The sequence below is a fragment of the Chinchilla lanigera genome, unplaced genomic scaffold (genome assembly GCF_000276665.1).
Source record: "Chinchilla lanigera isolate Chin_1 unplaced genomic scaffold, ChiLan1.0 scaffold00069, whole genome shotgun sequence".
Taxonomy (NCBI): domain Eukaryota; kingdom Metazoa; phylum Chordata; class Mammalia; order Rodentia; family Chinchillidae; genus Chinchilla; species Chinchilla lanigera.
This window is the reverse complement of record NW_004955470.1, coordinates 3414446-3434584: the sequence shown is the minus strand read 5'-3', so window position 1 is coordinate 3434584 and position 20139 is coordinate 3414446. Positions and strand designations below refer to the sequence as shown.

The 20139-nt window shown below is 46.4% G+C and overlaps 1 protein-coding gene across 1 annotated transcript in view; it reads left to right on the top strand.

Moving 5' to 3' along the window:
- Mrps5 (mitochondrial ribosomal protein S5) overlaps positions 1 to 15533 on the top strand; it is a 24430-nt gene extending 8897 nt beyond the window's left edge. Inside the window, exons 4-12 of the mRNA XM_005400641.2 lie at positions 2256 to 2381; positions 2942 to 3175; positions 4693 to 4727; positions 5936 to 6026; positions 7810 to 7856; positions 8487 to 8544; positions 8812 to 8874; positions 12395 to 12531; positions 15202 to 15533. Coding sequence (XP_005400698.1) covers positions 2256 to 2381; positions 2942 to 3175; positions 4693 to 4727; positions 5936 to 6026; positions 7810 to 7856; positions 8487 to 8544; positions 8812 to 8874; positions 12395 to 12531; positions 15202 to 15426 — 1016 coding nt within the window. The 3' untranslated portion in view covers positions 15427 to 15533. The remainder of the gene's footprint in view (positions 1 to 2255; positions 2382 to 2941; positions 3176 to 4692; positions 4728 to 5935; positions 6027 to 7809; positions 7857 to 8486; positions 8545 to 8811; positions 8875 to 12394; positions 12532 to 15201) is intronic.
- Positions 15534 to 20139: the final 4606 nt, after the last annotated feature.

Genomic DNA, 20139 nt, shown 5'->3' with positions numbered 1-20139 from the left:
GTTTGAGGTTGACACTTTATTTTGAACCTGTAGTCCTGTCCTTTGATGTGAATTAGAGTTGGTCTGAAGTTTGAGCTTTATTTTTATGTTGAATCACAGCCTCAGCATCCAGGATACACAAAGCAACCTGTAATGTGAAATTTTCCAGCTTCGTGAAGATTAGCTGTATTATATGTGAAAGTTTTGAAAATGGAGTCCCATATAGGTATAAAGCATTTAAAAATAGTGTAAATCCAAAATGTATTCCTTTTCCATGTTACCTACCTGGAGTATCAAGGTGGGGGCCCTTTAGCGAGGGAGCAGCTAAAACTTCTAAACCCAAAGGTTCATAAAGGAGAGTGAAGGTACTTAGTTGTCTTCTATTTTTTATTTTTTATTGGTACTGGGAATTGAACTCAGGACCTTGTGCTTGCCAGGCAGGCGCTTGTGCTGCTGAGCTATATCCCTGGCCCCTCAGTTGTCTTCTAGAATATGATCTATCTATCTATCCATCTATCTATCTTAGAATTTTGACTAGGGTAGCATTTTGTAGCTCAGTTTTTTGTTTTATATTTGCAACCCTGGGGATCCAACCCAGGGGTGCTCTACTGCCAAGATACCTCCCCAGCCCTTTTTATTTTGAGACAAGGTCTTGCAAAATTGCTGGTGCTGGACTGCAGTTGCCTTGCAGTCCTCTTCCACAGCCTCCTGAGTAGCTGAGATTACAGGTGTGTACCTCTATACTCAGCTCTGATTCTTTATTAAATAAGTTGGTAATAAAACCAGGTCAGTAAGTATTGGTGATACTGTGAGAGGCTAGAAATATTTAGGAAGGCAGAATTTAAATACTATAAATTACATAGCTATACCAATAAAATCCAGTAATGATCAAAAGTGAAGAATTTAAATATTCTATACGTACAAAGAGGAAAATGTTGATAGAAATGTATGATGGAAATGAAATTAGGATCCTAGAAATTCACAAGTAGAAATAAGTCAGCGTTCCAGAATCTGTACATTGATTAAACACACACATGACTCAGCAACACACACATGCACACACTTGAGGGTTAGTTGTCAGTTGCCTTTAAATGCTCTTGTCCTGTGTTTCAGCTAGCCTAGAGTGAAAGGTAAATCTGAATATCTTGTTTTCAGGTCAGCGATATTTAGGGTATTGACAGAAGAGTACAGCACACGATCTAAATTCTTCAGATTTATGGGTTTAGATTGAAGGTTGATTCCTTCTTTTTTTTTTTTTTGTCTTTTTGAGACAGAGTTTCACTGTGGAGTTAAGGCTGGCCTTGAACTCACTTTGTAGCCCAGGTGGGCCTTGAACTAGGGAGCTAGCAGCGATCCTCCTACCTCAGCCACCCCAGTGCTGGGATTATAGGCGTGCTCCACCATGCGCTGCTGAACAGTTGATTCTTTATTTCTTTTTTTATTTTAAAGAGTAAAAGAAGGATAGCATAGTAATAGGGGGCTTACCAAATTACAGACAAAGTGGTAGGAAATTATCAATGGTTGATTTACATATTATATACAAGATAGTTTCTCAGAAAGACAAATAGGCAAATAATAGTGAGCTACAGACAAACAGACAAAAGTGGTAGGTTATTATCAATGGTTGTTGTACTATACTTTGGTATCTTCAAAGTGATTTGTAAAGAAAATAGAGCTATACATGAGTGACCAATTGAGTATTGATTGACTATTCTCAATGGTTGTTGTAGGAAACACATAGTAATAAACATATATCCATTTATGAAATAGCATAGAAACAATACAGACATTACAGAGTTATGGACAGATTAGTAAGAAAATATCAGTGGCTGCTGTAATATATGTTGGTATCTTCAAAGTGGTTTCTCAGGAAGACAGAGATATGCAAGAAAGATCTAACAAGTAGTTACAGCCTACCTAAGGGTTGTGAAAAATAGCAGCAGTTGATTCTTGCTTGAGCGAGAAGCCTGTATTTAGGAAGGATAGTTATTGATTACCTCAGTGGTGGTTATGTAGGCAAGAGGACAGGAAGAGAAACAAGGAAACAGCCATTGATAGCTAACTAGGATTTCATGGGAAAAAGTAGTAAAATCGGCCCCTCTTAGGCCTTCCAAGTGTAGCCATGTGACATGTAGAGAATGATTTTGTTCTGCTTTCTTTACCCCAGTGATGCCAGCGAAGCTGATCCCTTATGGCCTCTTTTATTCAATAGGAGCGACCGTAGGTCATTGCTTAAAAAACACACAGTATTTCAAAAAAACTCTGTTTCCTTGCAGTGACGGCCGATGAGCTGTGGAAGGGCGCGTTAGCAGAGTCTGGTGCTGGCATAAGAAAAGGAAGAGGCAAAAGAACTAAGAAAAAGAGAAGAAAGGATTTGAACAGGGGTCAGATTATTGGTGAAGGTAAATTTACAAAAACAGTTGAAGTGCTTTTAAAGTGTTTTCCTGTGGATTTTATGGGTATTTTAAACTGGAGGCAACAAAATATTTCTCAGGAAATGCAGTAGGATCTATGGTTTGATTGATTGGTTTTTTGGAGACAGGGTCTCGCTATGTAGTTCAGGCTGGGCTTGAACTCACTATGAAGCCCAGGCTGGCCTGGAACTCAGGGTGATCCTCCTGCCTCAGCCTCCTGAGTGTTAGGATTACAGATGTGCATGACCATGCCCAACAGGCTTTGCCTTTGTAGATAATGTTTCAGTGGATATTCTTCTCCAAGCCCGCATGTGCCTTGAACCTGCATGTGAGTGTTTCTTCAGGACATGGTACTGCACGGTGGAATTACAGTCCCAGCTCATCATCTGTTTAAACATTAGACTTGATTGTGCTAAGTGACTGCCAAGTGGTCACATCAGCTTAAGCTCCCACAACAGTGTTTTTATCTGTACACACATCGCCTGGCACTTTAACACTTGAACAATGAATGCTTTTTAAAATTCTTATTTCTATCTGTATGCCTTCAGGACATTCTGGTTTCCTGTGGCCTGGCCTGAATGCCCCTCTGGTGAGAAATGGAGCAGTGCAGACCATTGCCCAGAGAAGCAAGGAGGAGCAGGAGAAGGTGGAGGCCAACCTGACCCAGCAGCGAGAAGAGTGGGACCGGAAGAGGAAGGTTAAAGTGAAGCGGGAGCGCGGCTGGAGTGGCAACACATGGGGCGGCGTCAGCATCGGGCCCCCAGACCCCGGCCCCAATGGAGGTAGCGGAGGCCCGGGTTTGCTTGCCTTGGTGACCGAGAGAGGACTGGTCATTCTACAATATGTTTTGAAATGGTTTTGTTTACTTACCTGTTTGGATTGCCTTTTGCCAAGAGGGATTGGAGCATCTCTGAATAACTCGCCACATTGTTATCCCAAGTGTGTTTCACGGGTGGGAAGGCCCAGCCCGCCGGGTGCCTTTGCCTCTTGGCTGCTCAGGGCCTTAAACATGGTCGTGTGTGAGGGGTGTGCATGTGGGGGCCGAGTTTCCCAGACACAGGTGGCTCAGTGGTACCTGGGGAGCCTCGTGGCCTGTGAATGCAGTTTCAGTAACAGAGGCAGCAAGCCAGAGAGTTGTCATAATGCCTCATAAAAACACACAGGAAACAAAACTCAGTAATACTTAGGCCAAATTAGAAAACAAAGCCCCTCCCCCGACTCCTGAGCACACAGACATGTAAAATTCATCTGAAGATCTTGTGCTTGCTAGGGAGGGGCTGGGAGGAAGTAGGCAGGAGTCTGGCTACGTTCCTGGAAGTGTTGGCTGAAGGCAGCAAGGAGAGATTGAGGCGGAGACTGAGGCCAGCATGCTCAGAGCACAGCCCCGCGATTCAGCTGGGACGATGAGGAGCCATGGACCAAGCTCGAATGGGGCCCAGGTCCAGAATCCGGGTCACAGGGGTAACAGAAGCAGGGGCCGGTTAGGTGTCGGGGAGCCAGGTGGCTGGCAGGGGGAGGTGGGGGTGTCCGGCAGGCCATTTCTTGACGCAGAGGTAAGGTGGCCGACGCTGACAGCTCGGAATTATCCTGCAGAGAGGGAGTTGAGTTTTTAGAGGAAAGATGATTGGCCATGAGTTGAAATGGACTAATGGGTACAAAAGCTTTTATTTTAGTGTCTTATTTTTGTATGGTTGAAATTTCCTGTAGTAGAAATATTTAAAAAAATAAAAAGGCCATAGAGAGTGTTTGAAGTGGCTACTTTTGAGGGCAGAGAGAAAATAAAAGAACATAAAAGGCTGGTGGGCAGTGGGGAGGACTGGACAGATGGGTGGCCTTGAATGCTACCTTTGGCCGCACTTTGACTTTTCTCCAGCAGCAGGCAGCTGTGAGCAGACGGCTGTAGATTCCGGCCTTGAGAGCGCTGGGGAGAGAAAAGGATGTGAGAGTTGAGGGCATTCTGTTGACTTGGTGGACTTTAGCGTCTTACGGGGAGGAGGTCATGAAGACAAAGAGAACAAGGAGGGTGGTGGCCGAGGTCGGGAGGAGCCGGGGGCTGCAGGACCGTGAAGGAGAGAGCTGGAGAGGGGGGTGCACCCAGGCGGGGAGGCGTGTGAGCAGGACGTGAGCTCGGTGTCGGAGTAGTCTCTGCTGCTGGTGGGGGACTGGGCACAGCCGGCGAGTGGCACAGAAGACCCAAGATTCTCATCTGAAGTCTGTTATGACACCGATGTTGAAAATGCTTTGTACATGAATAGGACAGACACATTCATCCGTGTGCTTGTTTCTTTTCTTCTTGTAGAAACGTATGAGGATTTTGATACCAGGATACTAGAGGTAGGCATGTCAACTTAAGTACCGGTTACAGCTCTGGAGAAGTTGGGTGGATGGGGTAGGGATAGGAGGAGGAACTGGGAGGTTTTCTCAGACACTGAGCTGATTTGGGTAAGGAAATACACTTTTATTTCCACTCCTTGATATTGGTTGGACTAACTACTGCCCTTTTTAGGGGGCTACCAAATTGCCAAGGCAACCTGAGTGTATGGTTAATTGCAGAGTTTAAATGTCCTCCTTCCATAAGCTAATGTGGCATTACCTGGCAGCTGGCTGTCTAGCTCGTGGTGACCCCTGAGGTATGACCCAGTTGTATGTAGCACTCAATTCCGGGAGCAGAGATCGGGCAAAGGGGCTGGCCTCTGAGCTCGGAGTTAAGGTGAGTGTCCGGTTGTGGTGGGGAAATGGCCTCTGGAAACCAAAGCTGGTGTCAGGTAAACATTAATCACTCTTTCCAGAGCTTTCTCTCAAATAATCAGTATCCCTTTGAGCTGGACTGCATATCCCAGATTCTAGCCTTTGAAAGTTACTCCCTTCGTAAAATTCCTGTGTGTGTCCATGGTTTCCTGTAAGATTGTCCCTAACAATGGGCTCAACCTCTCTTTTCCTTCGATTCCATTGTATAGGTCACCATGAGCTGGAGAGCCAGCCACCATGTAAGCAGTTTATATGACAGTCTCATAGTTCCTGGCCTTTAAAATAGACTGGAAAGATGCTTATTTTTCTATATTCATAATAATCAGATACTCCTAAATTTTCTATTCTCAACTAGTTCTAATCCTTAATGTAGAGCTCCAAGCTTATGGTGTTGTGTTTGTGTGCTGCATTTCATCATTTTGAAGGATTTTAGTGTATCTGCTGGTGGCATAGGGTTTATATTCAGTGATAAACTATTTCAAAGTTTAATCTACCACTTTTTTCTTTCCTGTGGTATATTCATTAAGAAAGAGTACATGGAGTTGTACAGTTTCAAATTCCTCTAGGGGTTATCTCAGTTGAATCATATAGGTCCCTGTGGAAGAGGAAGTCTTCTTTCCATTCCGTTCCTGCGGAATCAGCGCAGAGGAGGTTTTATTTGGAGAGTGCTTGTCGCTTCTGCTCGTGCAGGAAGAGGGTGATGTGGCCACCGGAGTGAGTCAGGCAGGTCCTACTGGTCCCCTGCTCCAGAACCTTCCTAAGGCCTATTGTTGATGACACGTTGTGTCTTTTAGGTAAGAAATGTTTTCAATATGACAGCAAAAGAGGGAAGAAAGAAATCGATCCGAGTCCTGGTTGCCGTGGGGAACGGAAGAGGAGCTGCAGGTGAGTGGGCTGTGACCCTGCACACAGTGCTGGCCGTGGTGGCTGTAGTGGCCACGGTGGCCTGGGCCCTGCGGGAAGCTGTGGGCCCTGCAGGGAGCCATGGGCTCCTGCTACTGGCCTGATTTTTCTACCATTAAACTATTTACTGATTCAAGCCTACAAACCTTGCAGTTTGTAAACCTTTAGAGAGAAAAGAAAGAATGGCTCTTCCTACATCTACCTTTTCCTCTGAGGACAGTAAATATTTTAAAAGGCCTAAGGCGATGTTATATTAATAGTGAAAAACTAGAGGGGAAGATATCCAATGCAGCCATGGTTGCACAAGAGTATAGCTGTAGAGTGTAATAATATTCTGTAGTCATTAAAGAACTACCTGTCTTTAATGTTACTACGCCATAATGCTAACAAAAAATGTAATACTGTAGAATGTAATCCCAATTTTTTAAAAGATTTGAAGACTATACTCTGGAAAGGTTAATAATGTTTACTGCAGTTGGTAGGTTTGCTGATCATGTAAATGTTCTTCTCTATGCTTTGCTGTAAAAATTCTGTGAACATGTATGTTTGAAATGTATGTATGCATGTTGAAGGGGAAAAACTGGAAAACTGCCAGTTAACCCATGCTAACGCAAGCAGAAGTAATGTATGTAGATGGTATGCTGCTGTAAGAAACTATGTTTAAAAGTCAGGTTTGGTGGTGCATGTCTAATCCCAGCACTCTGGGAGGCTGAGGCAGGAGGACTGCAAGTGTGAGCTCAACCTGCACAATTTAGTGAGACTCTGTCCCAAAAATTTAAAACAATGAAACCATGCTTAATAGTTCCTTTGTGTCTCGCTTCAAAAATGCCTTGTCAAAAATTTTGTGTTCATATTTTGACCCTTTGTCTTTTTTTCAAAAACCCAGGGGTCATATTGCAGCGGTAAACTTCTGCACATGCGTTTCTTAGTGCTACATCAGAGACCTTGTGTCAGCATCAGCAGCTTCCCTTGCGTTCTTTGTACCAGCTCCACCATGTCCTGTTACACAGATTAACGTAATTTTTGTAATCTTTTCTCTATTGCTGAATATTTATGTTTACAGATTTTTACCATTTATTAAAAAACAATCTTCTTATACATGTTTGTTGCACTTTTGTGAGTATAGCAATAGGGAAAAATTCTTGCAATGAAATTGCTGCTCAGTACTTTTAAATGCTGATGAGTATTTCCATCCTAGAGGCTGCATTAATGTATGTCTTTTATACATCACATCCTTACCTGGGACATCAGAGTTCACTGATTTTCAGTGATACATGAAACATCTGTTGGCGCGAGTTTCCGTGGGGTTAAGCATTCACAAACTGAAGAACCACTGATTTTATTTTTTTATTAGTTAAAATTATGGTTTTACTCTATAGAATGCTATTTTCCCCCATGACTTCTGGTTATTTTAATCTTGTTCCCAAAAGGATCCCTCCAAAACTTTGCTATATTAATTTAGGGCATAGTTAACTTTTTAAAATTCAGTGCATTTCATTTTATTAGAGATTTATGAATAGCAGTGTTGTGCAGCTCACCTTGGATTTCATAAATCCATCTAAAAGTAGAATTTCTAGCATGCCTCAAAAGAGATAAGCAAGTCTGTAGCCTTGTGGGGATGGCTGGGTGTGGACAGCGGGTTTTCTGTGGGTGTGAAAGGTGTGGTTCTAGAAGGTACTGTGGGAGCTCAATGCAGGAGTAGGTCGAGGGCAGAGAATGTGCCAGAGTTCTTTCCCCTTTCATATTTTTGTTTTTTCTTGTAAAGGTTTTGCCATTGGGAAAGCCGCTGAACGGATGGATGCTTTCAGGAAAGTATGTACAGTTTTTTCTTTGTTAACACGTAGTAAAAGATAGTGAGGGCTCCATAAGAAAATAGTGACTTATCCCAGAACTTCCTCATGAATCCATCAAAGGTTACTTATTTTATGAAAAGCCATGTCAAACTAGGCGGTGGTGCACACCTGTAATTTCAGCACTCCGGGAGGCTGAGGCAGGAGGATCAGAAGTTCAAGCCCAGCCTGGGTAACTTAGCAACTTAGCAAGACCCTGTCTCAAAATAAGAAATAAAAAAAGGGTTGGGGATGTAACTCGGTGTGAAGGCCCCGGGTTCAGTCCCCAGTACCGCCAAAAATAAAAAAATAAAAAATCCATTTCAGAAGTATGTTTGTTTTTGCATCGCTGTTGCCAGGCTTGTGACTGCTTACCAGCAGTGTGAGGCTGCTGCGGAAGTTTGAGTACTGACAGAATGTTCAGAGCTGCCAGGGGCTTGTTAAATTAAGTGTGATAGTGCTACTGGGGTTATTTGCTGTAAGTCCTTATCTTTTAGAAGTATAAGCAAAAGTATTTGCATAAGTGAGCTGTTTTATAATGAAATACTTTATGAAAAATATTTTCAAGGTCCAAAAAAGAGATTTAGGAAAACATTTGCCTTGCTTTCTTTAGGCAAAGAACAAAGCAGTTAACTACTTGTATTACATAGAACGATATGAAGACCACACAAGTGAGTGTTGCTCTTTTCTTCTGGAATTTACAGTGCGTGTGGCTGCATGTCTCTGTGGGCATCTGGGTGTTTCCCTGTTACTACGTTCTCACACATATGTGCAAGGGGGAAACAAACTTAGTCTCTTGGGGAGGTTTGTAACACGAATGAGATCACACTGGTCATCTTGGCTGCCGTGTGGTGACCGTCCAGGGTGCTCTATTTTATTTCAAGAGGCATCAAAGCCACCAACCTAATCCGTATTGTGTTTATGTTTTTATTCTCCAGTATTCCATGACATTTCATTAAGATTTAAAAGGACGCATATCAAGATGAAGAAACAACCCAGAGGTAACCGAGAAATTCTTGACATTCGTTGAAGATAAAGTAGGAAATGACAACATTCCCGCTTTCCCCTCTTGTTTTTGCTCCCCTTTCCTGGAGCTCGTCTGGGCGGCACTGGCGTGGAAAGACCTGAGTGAGGCTGAGGGAGGACCAGGCTCTTGGGGAAGCGAGCGGCAGTCAGGCCAGGCAGGCAGGAAGAGCGAGGGAGGAGGAGACAGCAGCGAGTGAGCCGCTGGGTGGGGCTGAGCCGGCGCATGAGTTCGTCCAGAGAGCTCATTGCTGTGAGGTGTTACTAGATGCTGTCAGCAGTTGCTGTTTTTACAGTGCGTTCCGTTCCCATCACTTGTCATCAAGTATTCTCTTTGGCGATCTTTTTGGCCCCTGGGTTGGAATGCAGAGGCCCGTGCCTGGTAAGCGCACTCGGCACACCTTCAGCCCTCATGACAAGCGTCGAGCACAGTCCACGATCTGTCCTGACGGAAGCCCTGGGGATGCAGGAGCGGCCCTTCCTATGGTGGAGAAGAGCAGGCAGGCAGAGTTGTAGGATTCTTAAATATTCAGATTCGCGTTTCTCCTATAGTTGCACAGTAAAACATGATTTCATGTACCTCAAGGTCCATAAACCGAAGGAAGCTTGGGTCAGAGAGGGAAAACATTTACAGTTCCTATCAATGCTTCTAAGAGGACTCTGCTAGAGCTATGGCGTGGAAATAAGCCAAGAGAGAAAAGTGAAAGCCTGTGCCGGTTGTGTTCACACACCAGCACTTCCCTGCTGCTTTAAAGCCATACTTAATCATTCAAAAGCCTGGGAGAGCCCGTTTGTTTTGTTAGTGAACAGTGCTGAGTACTCAGGCATCAGGGTTGGAGCTGTGCTGTTCCACGCCGTAACTACCAGCCAGCGGGGCGGCTGAGCACCACAGATGTGGCCCTCGAGATCGAAGGGTCAAGTGCACACCAGGCTCAAAGACTTGGTCTGAAACAAAGAATGTGAATCAACTCACCAGTATTATTGTAGGGGTACATTTTGAAATGATAATGTTTGGACATTTGGCTTAATGAAATATATTGCTAAAATTAGTTTTATTTTAAAAATATATTACGAGAAATCTAAAATTACATATATGGCTTTTGTTTCTAGTTTACACCATATTTTTGTTGGTTGAGACACATTTATAGCTGATTGCTTTTTCAAAGGCTGCTACAATTTAAGAGTGTACAAGGCCCTGGGTTCACTCCCCAGCATCACGAAATAACAACAGCAGCAGCAAGCTTCTTAGTGTTAATTTAGTTCAGTCTTTTCTCCTTTAATCAAAGCTGTATTTTTTAGATTTCTGTGTAGTTCAGCCCCTTACCTGTGTTTTAAGCCTAGATTTCTTGTTTGTGAAGCTAAAGCAGTATGGTGCTTCATGGACATTTCTGAACTATGCTTTATGCACTACTATGTTTCTGTGAGAAGATGGTAATGGTAATGTCACCCAGAAGGGAGGGCAGGTGGGAAAACTGGGTTGAGGAGAGTCAGAAAGGTGTTTTCATATCTTGTGTGAATGGCAGAGTTGTTTTTAGTTTTTATTTTTATTTTTTTGTTTGTTGAGACAGGGTCTTGCTATATAGTCCAGGCCGTCCTTGAACTCACTATATAGCCCAGAGTGGTCTTGAACTTGGAAGCGATCCTCCTGCCTCAGCCTCCCAAGTCCTGGGATTACAGGTGTATGCCACCACGCCTGGCCTATGGCAGAGGTTTATGTGGTATAAATCTCCCGAGGAAAACCAGAAATGCAAGATCCTCACAGAACACTTGCACCTAGACTACAGGACAGTATTCAGTTCTTCACCCAGGGTAGCAAAGGATATTTCCCACAGAAACACAGAAACACACATGCACTGATTGAACTTTTATTACACACTCTTTCGGGGAACAGTCCCTGCCTGGCAGTTTGCAGAGCACAGTCAGAAGATTATTGCAGGACTGTGACTGCTGCAACTCGGAGATGTGTGCATGCGCAAAGCGGGGGCTGCCACTTGTGGCGTGTCTGCCGTGGTCCCAGCTGGGTACAGCATGCGCCTCGCTTGGTCTCATCAAGAGCTCTGCCAAGCCGGCAGCGTGGGAGGGAGGGTCCTGCCCGGTGGTCCAGCAGTGGGGCAGAGTAAGAGGCAGCCTTCAGCTCCTTCCAAGGTCTGCCTCACGCTCCCTGTTACGCACCTGTGGGTGTGTGCGTCTGTACTGATCCTTACGTGGATGCGTGGTACTCGCACGAGTCCTGTGTGTGCGTGATTCCACGCAGAAGGACCAGGAGCCCATCATAACCTGTCTTTAGCACCCACTGGCGTCCCCGGCTCGTGCGTGATCTAGCATAGCTAAGGCGTCCGTGGTCAGTTTGCTCTCTGAAGCAGGACTGTTCTAGGTGAGAATATGTTACGTGATTACATCCAAATTAGTTTGGACACGCAGATGCTGAGTTCCTATGACTAGTCAGAAGCTGGAAAGCCAGTAATACTCAACTTCTGGAGTAGGTCTTTAGCCTAAAGCAGACAGGTGTGTGCCAAGTTTTGTGCCTGGCAAATCAGAATGTCTACACTCAGGGCCTTTTGCTCTCCCTCACCCCACGTGCTCTGCCTCAACTCCAATCTAAGCTCTGAGGACTGAGTAGTAAATTGACTGTCCTGGCCCTCACGGGGCTGCGTGCCACTGAGGGGACGCCTTGGGTAAGAGGCGGCACGGAGTGTGTGAGTGCCGCGGTTAGAGTGCCACTGTAGGGTCGGCTGGCCTGGTGCAACAGTTGGAGCACAACCTTGAAGGTGAGGGGGTGAAGGGCGAGGCCTGGGAGAACACGGACCCCGGGCACAGAGTCCCTCTGGGAAGGGCCAGGGTGAGGAGGGCATGTGTGTGGATGAAGTCAGTGAACTGCGCAGGGTTCAGGGCTGGACGCCTTTGCAGGCTGTGGAGTCTTTTGTTTCCATTTTGTTTAAAATCGGAACAGTGAGAAGCGAGGGAGTTTAATCATGAGTAGTGTTTGGCTTATGTTTTTAAAGCTCTTCTGGAAAGGAGGACAAGAGTGGGGCAAATGGCGGGAGGGGAGTGGTTCCAAGATTTGAAGGCCGGGAAGAAGGGGAGTGGGCTTGGCTGGTGGCTGGGAGGGCAGTTAGGAGCGGGCGTGTCACCAGAGCAGACAGAGGTTTTCCACATTGTCTCTGCTCGGTGCAGCTGGGCACTCGGAGCGTAGGGCAGATGTGTCCCTTGAGCCTTAGCGTGGGTGTGGGTGCCAGGGATTTTCAGGCACCTGCTAGTCTCTCAACAGCCCGGGTTTGGGCCCCATGTTTAAGAGATGCACGTACTAATCTGTTTGACCCTTACAGCATCCCATTGAAGTGAGCGCCATCTTGGAAGCTCACTAAGTTGTTCAGGGCCCCCCAGAGGGAAGTGGTGAGGCCCAAACGCTGTTCCCCAAATCCAGAGCCAGAGCCATCTGGAAGGCAGCAGAGTGAGTAACAGCACAGGTTTTTCACCCTGGCCTTCCCTTTTCCCCAGGTTCCGGCCTGCACTGCCACCGGGCCATCATCACCATCTGCCGGCTCATTGGCATCAAGGACTTGTACGCCAAGGTGTCCGGGTCCATGAACATGCTCAACCTCACCCGCGGCGTCTTCCAGGGCCTCTCCCGCCAGGTAACGGGCTGGGCCTGGGGCGGGGGCTCTGCCCTGTGTTTTAGGCCCCTGGTGATGCTCTTGGGGCCACCTGGGCATTCTTTCCTGCTGTGACCGTGTCAGGTTAGTCAGAGCCACCAGAGAGTTGATGATAACTGGCCTTTCAAGAAGTACCTCGGGGTTTTGTTGTTGTTGTTAGTACGTTTGCAGTACATGGTGATTACAGTCATCAGGGGAGCTGGTACCTGTGCCTCACACACCTTAACTCTTTTCGCATGCCCTCCCCTCCTCCCATCTCTCCTCCATCTCTTGGTTCCCTCCCTTTTTACAAAAGATCTGTTTCCCTGTTTCCTATTATTTTTATTTGGTTCTGCTCAATGTTTTTTTTTTTTAATACCAGGAATCGAACTCAGGACATTACACTTGCCAGGCAGGCACTTGTGCTGCTGAGCTGTATCCCAGGCCCCTTTATTTGGTTCTGTAGTTTATATTTTGTGTTTCTCATATAAGAGAAAAATGATACAGAATTTTTTTGTGTGTGTACCAGGAATCGAACTCAGGACCTTGCACTTGCCAGGCAGGAACTTATGCTTCTGAGCTATATCCACGGCCCAGTTTGTGTGTCTGTTTCACTTAATATTATGGTCTCAAGCTGCATTCATTTTCTTACAAATGACTCACGTTTTCCCTCTTCACGGCTGAGCAGTACACCACTTTGTGTAAATACCACATTGTCTTTATCCATTCATCTGTTGATGGATATATGGGACTTGATGGGTTTTTTTAGTTTCAAAAATCAGTATTTTTTAAAGCCAGTAATTATGATCTATATTTTATTATGAAAAGAATATGTACTTGTCTGCAGTTCCAAATGTATTGGAAACTAAAAGAGGAAGTCCATTTCCTAAGTCAGCCCCTCCGGTCAGTCTTGGGTGAGGGAAGCCCCCGGGGTACCGTCCACAGAGTAAACCCTGGTCAGTTTTCAGGTTCCATGCAGAGGTGCTTCCGGCAGACACCTGAGTTGATGGGGACTGGGCACACCAGGGTGCCGCGTTGTTCTTCCTTGAAGGTGGGAACCCCGGGCCGCTGTCCAGCTTACCCTGCTCGGCCTGGCCTGGCTCACAGGCACAGCATGGCCCTTGGATGCATGGCAGAGGTGACCAAGCAATAAGACAACCAGGCTGAGGGCTCCAAGAGTACAGTGATGGTTTCTGAATAAGATGACCTGAGGAATAATGTTACAAATCTCTGATCAAAATATGAAAGTGAATTACAAGATAAAGCTGCCTTTGGATATAAGATCTTTTGGGGACTTTTGTGTGTGTTAGTACTATCTAAAACATCCTTAAAGCACTTCTAAGTCAGACTTCTTGGTGGAGGTTTAATTGTTAGATATAACTAAGCTGTTGGTTTTAGACAGGTCATGTTTATGGTTCTGCAGCCTGTTCTTTTTTCTTTTTTTGTCTTTTTTTTTGAGACAGGGTCTCGCTCTGCAGTTCAGGCTGGCCTTGAACTGGCCTTGAGCTCACTTTGTAGCCCAGGCTGGCCTCGAACTCGCAATGATCCTCCTGCCTCAGCCTCCCGAGTGCTGGGATGACAGGTGTGTGCCACACGCCTGGCTTTTTTTGTTCTTTCATGGAACCCTTTCCTTTTCTGTTAGTGCTTTGAGCCTTCTGATGTGGTTACTGTGTATCTCTCCTCTACTGCCGCCAGTTATAAAAAGCTACATTATTTAATGTGCCACCCAAAAAGATAAAAATGCTGCCAGTTTAAGTGACATGCTTTTCAATGTAAGACACTCATTTAAATTCTCTCTTTTGTTTATGAGATAGTTTACCTTTTATCTAATTTTAAACATGTGTAGGGTTAGAATACATAGTACACAGTGGCCGTCACATCTGGACATAGGAGATTGAACATACCAGTGTTTTAAGGCACGGTGAATACACCATCCACTAAGTTCATTTGCCCGTTTCCAGACTCCTGTGGCCACGCCGTGCAGTGAATCCAGCGGCCCTCTCACGCAGCTCCCGGCTGGCCGTGTTCCTCATAACCTCCCGCCGGCTTTAGGGATTTGAACCAAATCTCAGACATCATTTGATTTCATCCCTTAATACTTCATATTCCTGAACAATTAGCAGTGAGTTAGTATCATCCAGTATCCAATGTGTTCATACAATGTCTCCATTCGTCAGATTTTTAAAAAACACCTTTATGCAATTTGTTCGATTTAGGTTGCAGACCAGATCACCCTGTGCTTAGCGTGTGCTGCGTCTTTCTAGGTCTGTAGGTTTTCCTCTTTTCCTATATGCCTACGGTGGAGCCCCACCCATACGCTATACTTCCTTTTTTTTTTTTAAGGAACTCAGGTTGTTTGTCCTGTAGTGTTTCTCAGTCTGGTGCTGGTTAAATACCTGTGCGTCCTTAATGGCTTCTCTTCCTTGTATTTCCTGTAAATCAGTACTTAGACCCACGGGCTTGATGAGATTTGAGTCCCCCCCTGGCACAGCAAAGCGCATAATTAGGGAGTTTGGATTCCTCATCCCAACTCGGGCTGCGGAGGTGGGGCTGAGATAATTCCATCCGTGACAGTTCACCATGGTTTAGCCCCAAAACACATTGCTCAGAACCAACTGATACGGCATTTAATTAATGGCTTCTAACTTCATGGTATCCTTTATCTCTTGCCAGGAAACTCATCAACAGCTGGCTGATAAGAAGGGGCTACATGTGGTGGAATTCCGGGGGGAATGTGGCCCTCTGCCTATCGTGGTCGCCTCCCCCCGGGGGACCTTGAGAAAGGACCCGGAGCCAGAAGAGGAGGTTTCAGACGTCAGGCTGGACTGGGAGGAGGTGAAGGCCGCGCAGGGAATGAAGCGCTCCGTGTGGTCAGGTTTGAAGCGAGCTGCCACCTGACCCGCTCCGGCCTGGTGCCGTCCACGCGCTCTGGGCTGTTGCCTTCTTTCTTGCAGGAAAATCCAACCTTAGCATCTTCATTTGCAAATAAATAATCTTTGCTTCGATTTATTGAGCACATGGTATATAAACTACTGATGTGCATGTGAAAGTGGGCTTCTGCTCGATGACAAACAGTTGGGGCTCGTTTTTTGATGCCCTCTGATAAAGCCTTGGAGTATTTAGATCGTTGCTGTAAAGTAATGAGGTAGCTGAATTACAATCTGCTGTACCTGTTACTGTTTTCTATTCACTGCCCTTGTTCTGTTTTCCTATTTTTGTCTTTCACTTTCTTTTCTGCCCTTGATTTCACTTTTTTTCTCCCTTCTCAGCATATCAATTACTCTTCAGGTTTTTTTAGTGATTCTGCTAGTTTGCAGCGCACACTTACAGCTGATCCAAGTCCACTTTCAAATAATGCGGTGCCGCTGCCTGGATAGTGCAAAGGGCCTCAGAGTCTCCGAGTCTCCCATCCCTCCCTCTTGTGCAGGGCGGCGCTGCTCCTGCTTTTCACGCCTACAGCAGCGGGTCTCGTGAGCATAGGCGGTTACCGTTTCGAACAAGTGGATCTGGTAGTTCACCCAAGAAAGCAGCAAGTGTTTACCTCGCCTTCCTGTGCGCCTTCTCCGGTGCTCTTCTTTTCTTCATGGATGTCTGTGTGTCTGACCCGTATCGTTTCCTTGTCTTTCAGCATCTTTCAAGTCAGGTTCTCTGGCAACAGGGCCCATCAGTGACGTCTGCACATCTTGTCCCCCTCCCTTTTACTCCTGAGGGGTAGAGTCACAGGATAGTGATTCGAGGTCACAGGGGTTTTCCTCAGCAGTTCTGTCATTCTAATCAGGGGGACAGGTCCCGAGAAGGAGGTGCCCACGGATGAAAAGTAAGAGAGACAAGAAAAACAAGAGAGGCAAAAGTCTGGGATCAGGGGGCTTTCAGCCTCTTGGACTGCAGCCCCAATTACCAATCTCAGTCACCTTTTATTGAGCGAGAACCAAGGGCATAGCTAGTAAAATGGGCAGATACCGAATGTTTTTAGTAATTAAAAGATAATTCTTCTCCAGTTCTGCCTCTTATGCTGCTGGCAACAATCTCCTGGTGGGCCTCCCACACCCAGCACCACGCTTACGGCAAGACTAAAAAATAGGGATCTCCTGCAATTCAAATACACTCTCATCTTCAGGTGAAAGGTTTCAGTTCATTTTTCCAACAATAAACAAATCATTGAGTGTCCTCAGTGCTTTCTAATCAAAGAATGTCCTCCACACAGTTTGAGCTATTTATTCTCTTGCTTACATGGCTTCTGAGGAGATTGTGGATATCAGTTTTATTTTTGCTCCCCTAATAGGTAAGGTGTTTTTCCTTTGGCTTCTGTTTAGAATTTTTTCCCTTTACTTTTGGTTTTCTGTGATGTGCATAAAATATGCCTAGGTATAGTTATTTTTTGTTTTTGTTTTTGAGATGGGGTCTTATTATGTAGCCCATGCTGGCCTAGAACTTGCAGTCCTCCTGCCTCAGCCTTCTGAGTGCTGGGATTGCAGGTGTGCATCACTGCACCTAGCGGTTGGGCTTTTTTTTTTTTTTTTAATCTCCAGCATTTGTTATTGATTTTTCCTTAGAGTTTCCATCTCTGCTTAGATTGCCAACCCTTTTTTGAATGTTGTCTACTTTCTCCATTACAGCCTAGCATATCCATTCATTTTATAAGGGGCAATAAAAAATATGGTGAGTGTTTAAGTTTTTAAAAACTTATTAGAGTAAAAGACACATTGCTTAAATTCCCCTCACATTCCTCCTTCTTGCTTTGTGCATACTCATCCCATCGTTCTGGCCACTTTCTGAGGCAGTTTTGGAAGTCTTCTTTCGTGTGGGCAGTTTCACCTTCCACCAGGACAGTGCTCCACGGCACATCACTTCTGGAAGAGCGGTTTCTGTCCAATAGCATTAGCGTGTCCTCATCCACCTTGCACAGTGCAGCTTCTGGCTCTTCCCCACGGTCAGATGACCGTGCAAGGTAAACGTCTTTAACTGAGTCGGGACACTGAGGCAGCCATGACGGCACAACTAAAGACACTTAGGAAGGAAGACTTCCCACTGCTTCAGACCGTGGGATGAGTGATGGGTAACTGTACTGGAAGCGAGGGGCGGGTTTGAGGAGTGCATCTGTTAATGGCAGTGTGTCTTACTGCAGTAATTTTGTTTAATTTAAAGTCATTGTAAAAAAAAAAAATAAAGTCATTGTGATTTTAGATTATACCTTGTCAAGATTCCTATTCTCATAGTTCCATCAGCTGTCACGTGCGTCTGCTTCTGATCCACCTGGAAGCTGCACATGACGTGCCGAGTAAAAGGCGCTCCCTGTCTGGGCTTGAGTGATGTGGGGAGGCAGGGTGTGGGGAAAGGGAAGATTCTTCAGATCTGTGATCAGGTCCCAGTCTTTCAGTGAACCTAGTAGATTTTCACCCTGGGAACCTGGAGGTAGAACTCCCCCACGTGCAGGGGCCCCTGGTAGAGTTCCCCCGGCGTTTTCAGCTAACGTGCTCCACACGGAGCCCCAGCAATTCATCAGGTACCGTCAGCCCTTGCCAAGATGTGTGTGTACATAAATGTTCTTAGCGGCTTATTCTCAGTGGGCGAGACTCAGAAACCATGCGGGTGTGTCAGCGGGTGAATGGGTGCCGGGGCCGCCTGCAGGCCGGGCTTGGGAGGCAGAGAGAACTGTGGTGTAGTGGGGACAGTGGTTATCAGCAACAGGAAGGAACGCGCTGTGACTGGGGAGGAATCCCCAAATATTTATGGAGCGTGAGGGAAGCCAGAGCCCCCAGCCGAAAGACGTTCCGTCTGACTTCATTTATGCAGCATTCTAGAAAGTACAAGCGGATCCATCCTGTCAGGAAGCAGGTCAGTCAGGGTTACCTGGGAAAGGGAGGGAACAAGATGGGCACGAAGGGATGATGTGTGTGTTTGTGTGTGTGTGAGAGAGACAGATATGTTCAATATATTGGTGGGGATGGCTTCACAGTGGATTCGTGTCAAAACTTACCAAGGAATACACCCTAGCTGTGCAGATCGTTATTCAAACTTCACTGAAACTGTTTTCAAAAGTTAGTTACAACCACCAGGAGGCAGAGAGAGCTCCCAAACAGTCCCTGCTCCTTTATTGAGTGCTGCAGGGTAGAAGCTGGTTGCGGGGAAGCCTGTCTTGCAGTCAGACACGGCTAAGTCATTCCTGTTCAAGTGCGAGGCGTGGAGTCTCGGGCTGGAAGTCCCGATTAGTAAACTGATTGCATTTAAGCTCCAGGTGTGTGCTACAAATACCATTCACACACCCCTCGCTGGTTGTGCCAAGTTGCCCAGGCTGGCCTCAGACTTGCATTCCTCCTACCTCAGCCTCCCAAATTGCTGGGATTACAAGTGTATGCTACCACATCTGGCTACTGTCTTCCAAGAGTCACATTTGCTTCTCCTCCTGCGATGGGGTGGGGATCAGACATTTTTCAGCTATAGGTCACACATTCAAACAAACTCATCACAACCCAAAACGTCAGGCACGCCCCATTCTATCTTTTTAAAAGCAGATAGTGAGCTCCCCATTGCACGGGTGTGGCACTCAAAGCCCACACCGCTGTGCTGAGAGAAGCCTCTGCTGGGCGTGGGCTGGGTGGGTGCGCAGAGCATGGCTGGGGGCTTCCAGGGGCACACGGGCATGCAGCGGTGCGGGAAGTGGGGGCTCCTGGCTCTGCGGCTCGCATTGAGGAGCAGGCATGCCATGGGCACAGTGCCACCGAGTCCTAAGAGGCCTCTTTAGAAAGAAGGCAGAATGCGGGAGGAACTGAGCACCCAGTACAGGTAGGAGGCGCCTGACTGGAATGAGTAGGTGCAACTCGGTGCTGTACAGCGATGGCGGTGGCCACCATCACTCTGCAGCCAGAGCCGGCTGGAGGCCTCTCTGCTTTTTTCTTGGAATTGAATCGGTGATTCTGAAGCCGGTGTGCTGGCACACACCTGTGATCCCAGCACTCAGGAGGCTGAGGCAGGAGGATTGCTGTGAGTTGGAGGTCAATGTGGACCTCATAGTGAGTTCAAAAACAGCTTGAGCTACATAGCGAGACCTTGTCTCAGCGAAACAAAAATTAAATCAGTGATGCTGGACCTTCAGAGATTTGCTCATTACTTTGATGATGATGGAGACCCATGTTCCCACCAGGAATATCGCCTGGTGTGTGTGTGTGTCCTGTGACGTAAGTGTTTTCACAGTGAGCGTGGTAAGGGCTGATGGTTACTGAGCTTAGTGCACTAGACAAGTGTTGTAATCCACTTACACATGTAAGCTAAGCCCTGAGTGCGGAGAGTCCCAGATTAAGTCACGTGCTCTGGGTAACTGGGTGTGGCAGCACATGCCCAGATTCCTGCAGTCTGGGAGACTAAGACAGGAGGATCACAAGTTCAAGCCCAGCCCAGGCAATTCAGGGAGATGCTGTCTCAATTTAAAAAGGCTGGGGAACCTGATTCAGTGTGAAGGTACTGGGTTCAATCCCCAGGACCCCTCCCTATGCCCGAGGGAACACTCAGGGCTTTCAGGTCAGCCTGCCCCAAGAAGGCAGGGAAAGTTCCTTCACCCAGGAGTCCTTTTGGGGGTGGAGGGGAGAAGCCCACCTCTGAGACAGGAAAGAAGGG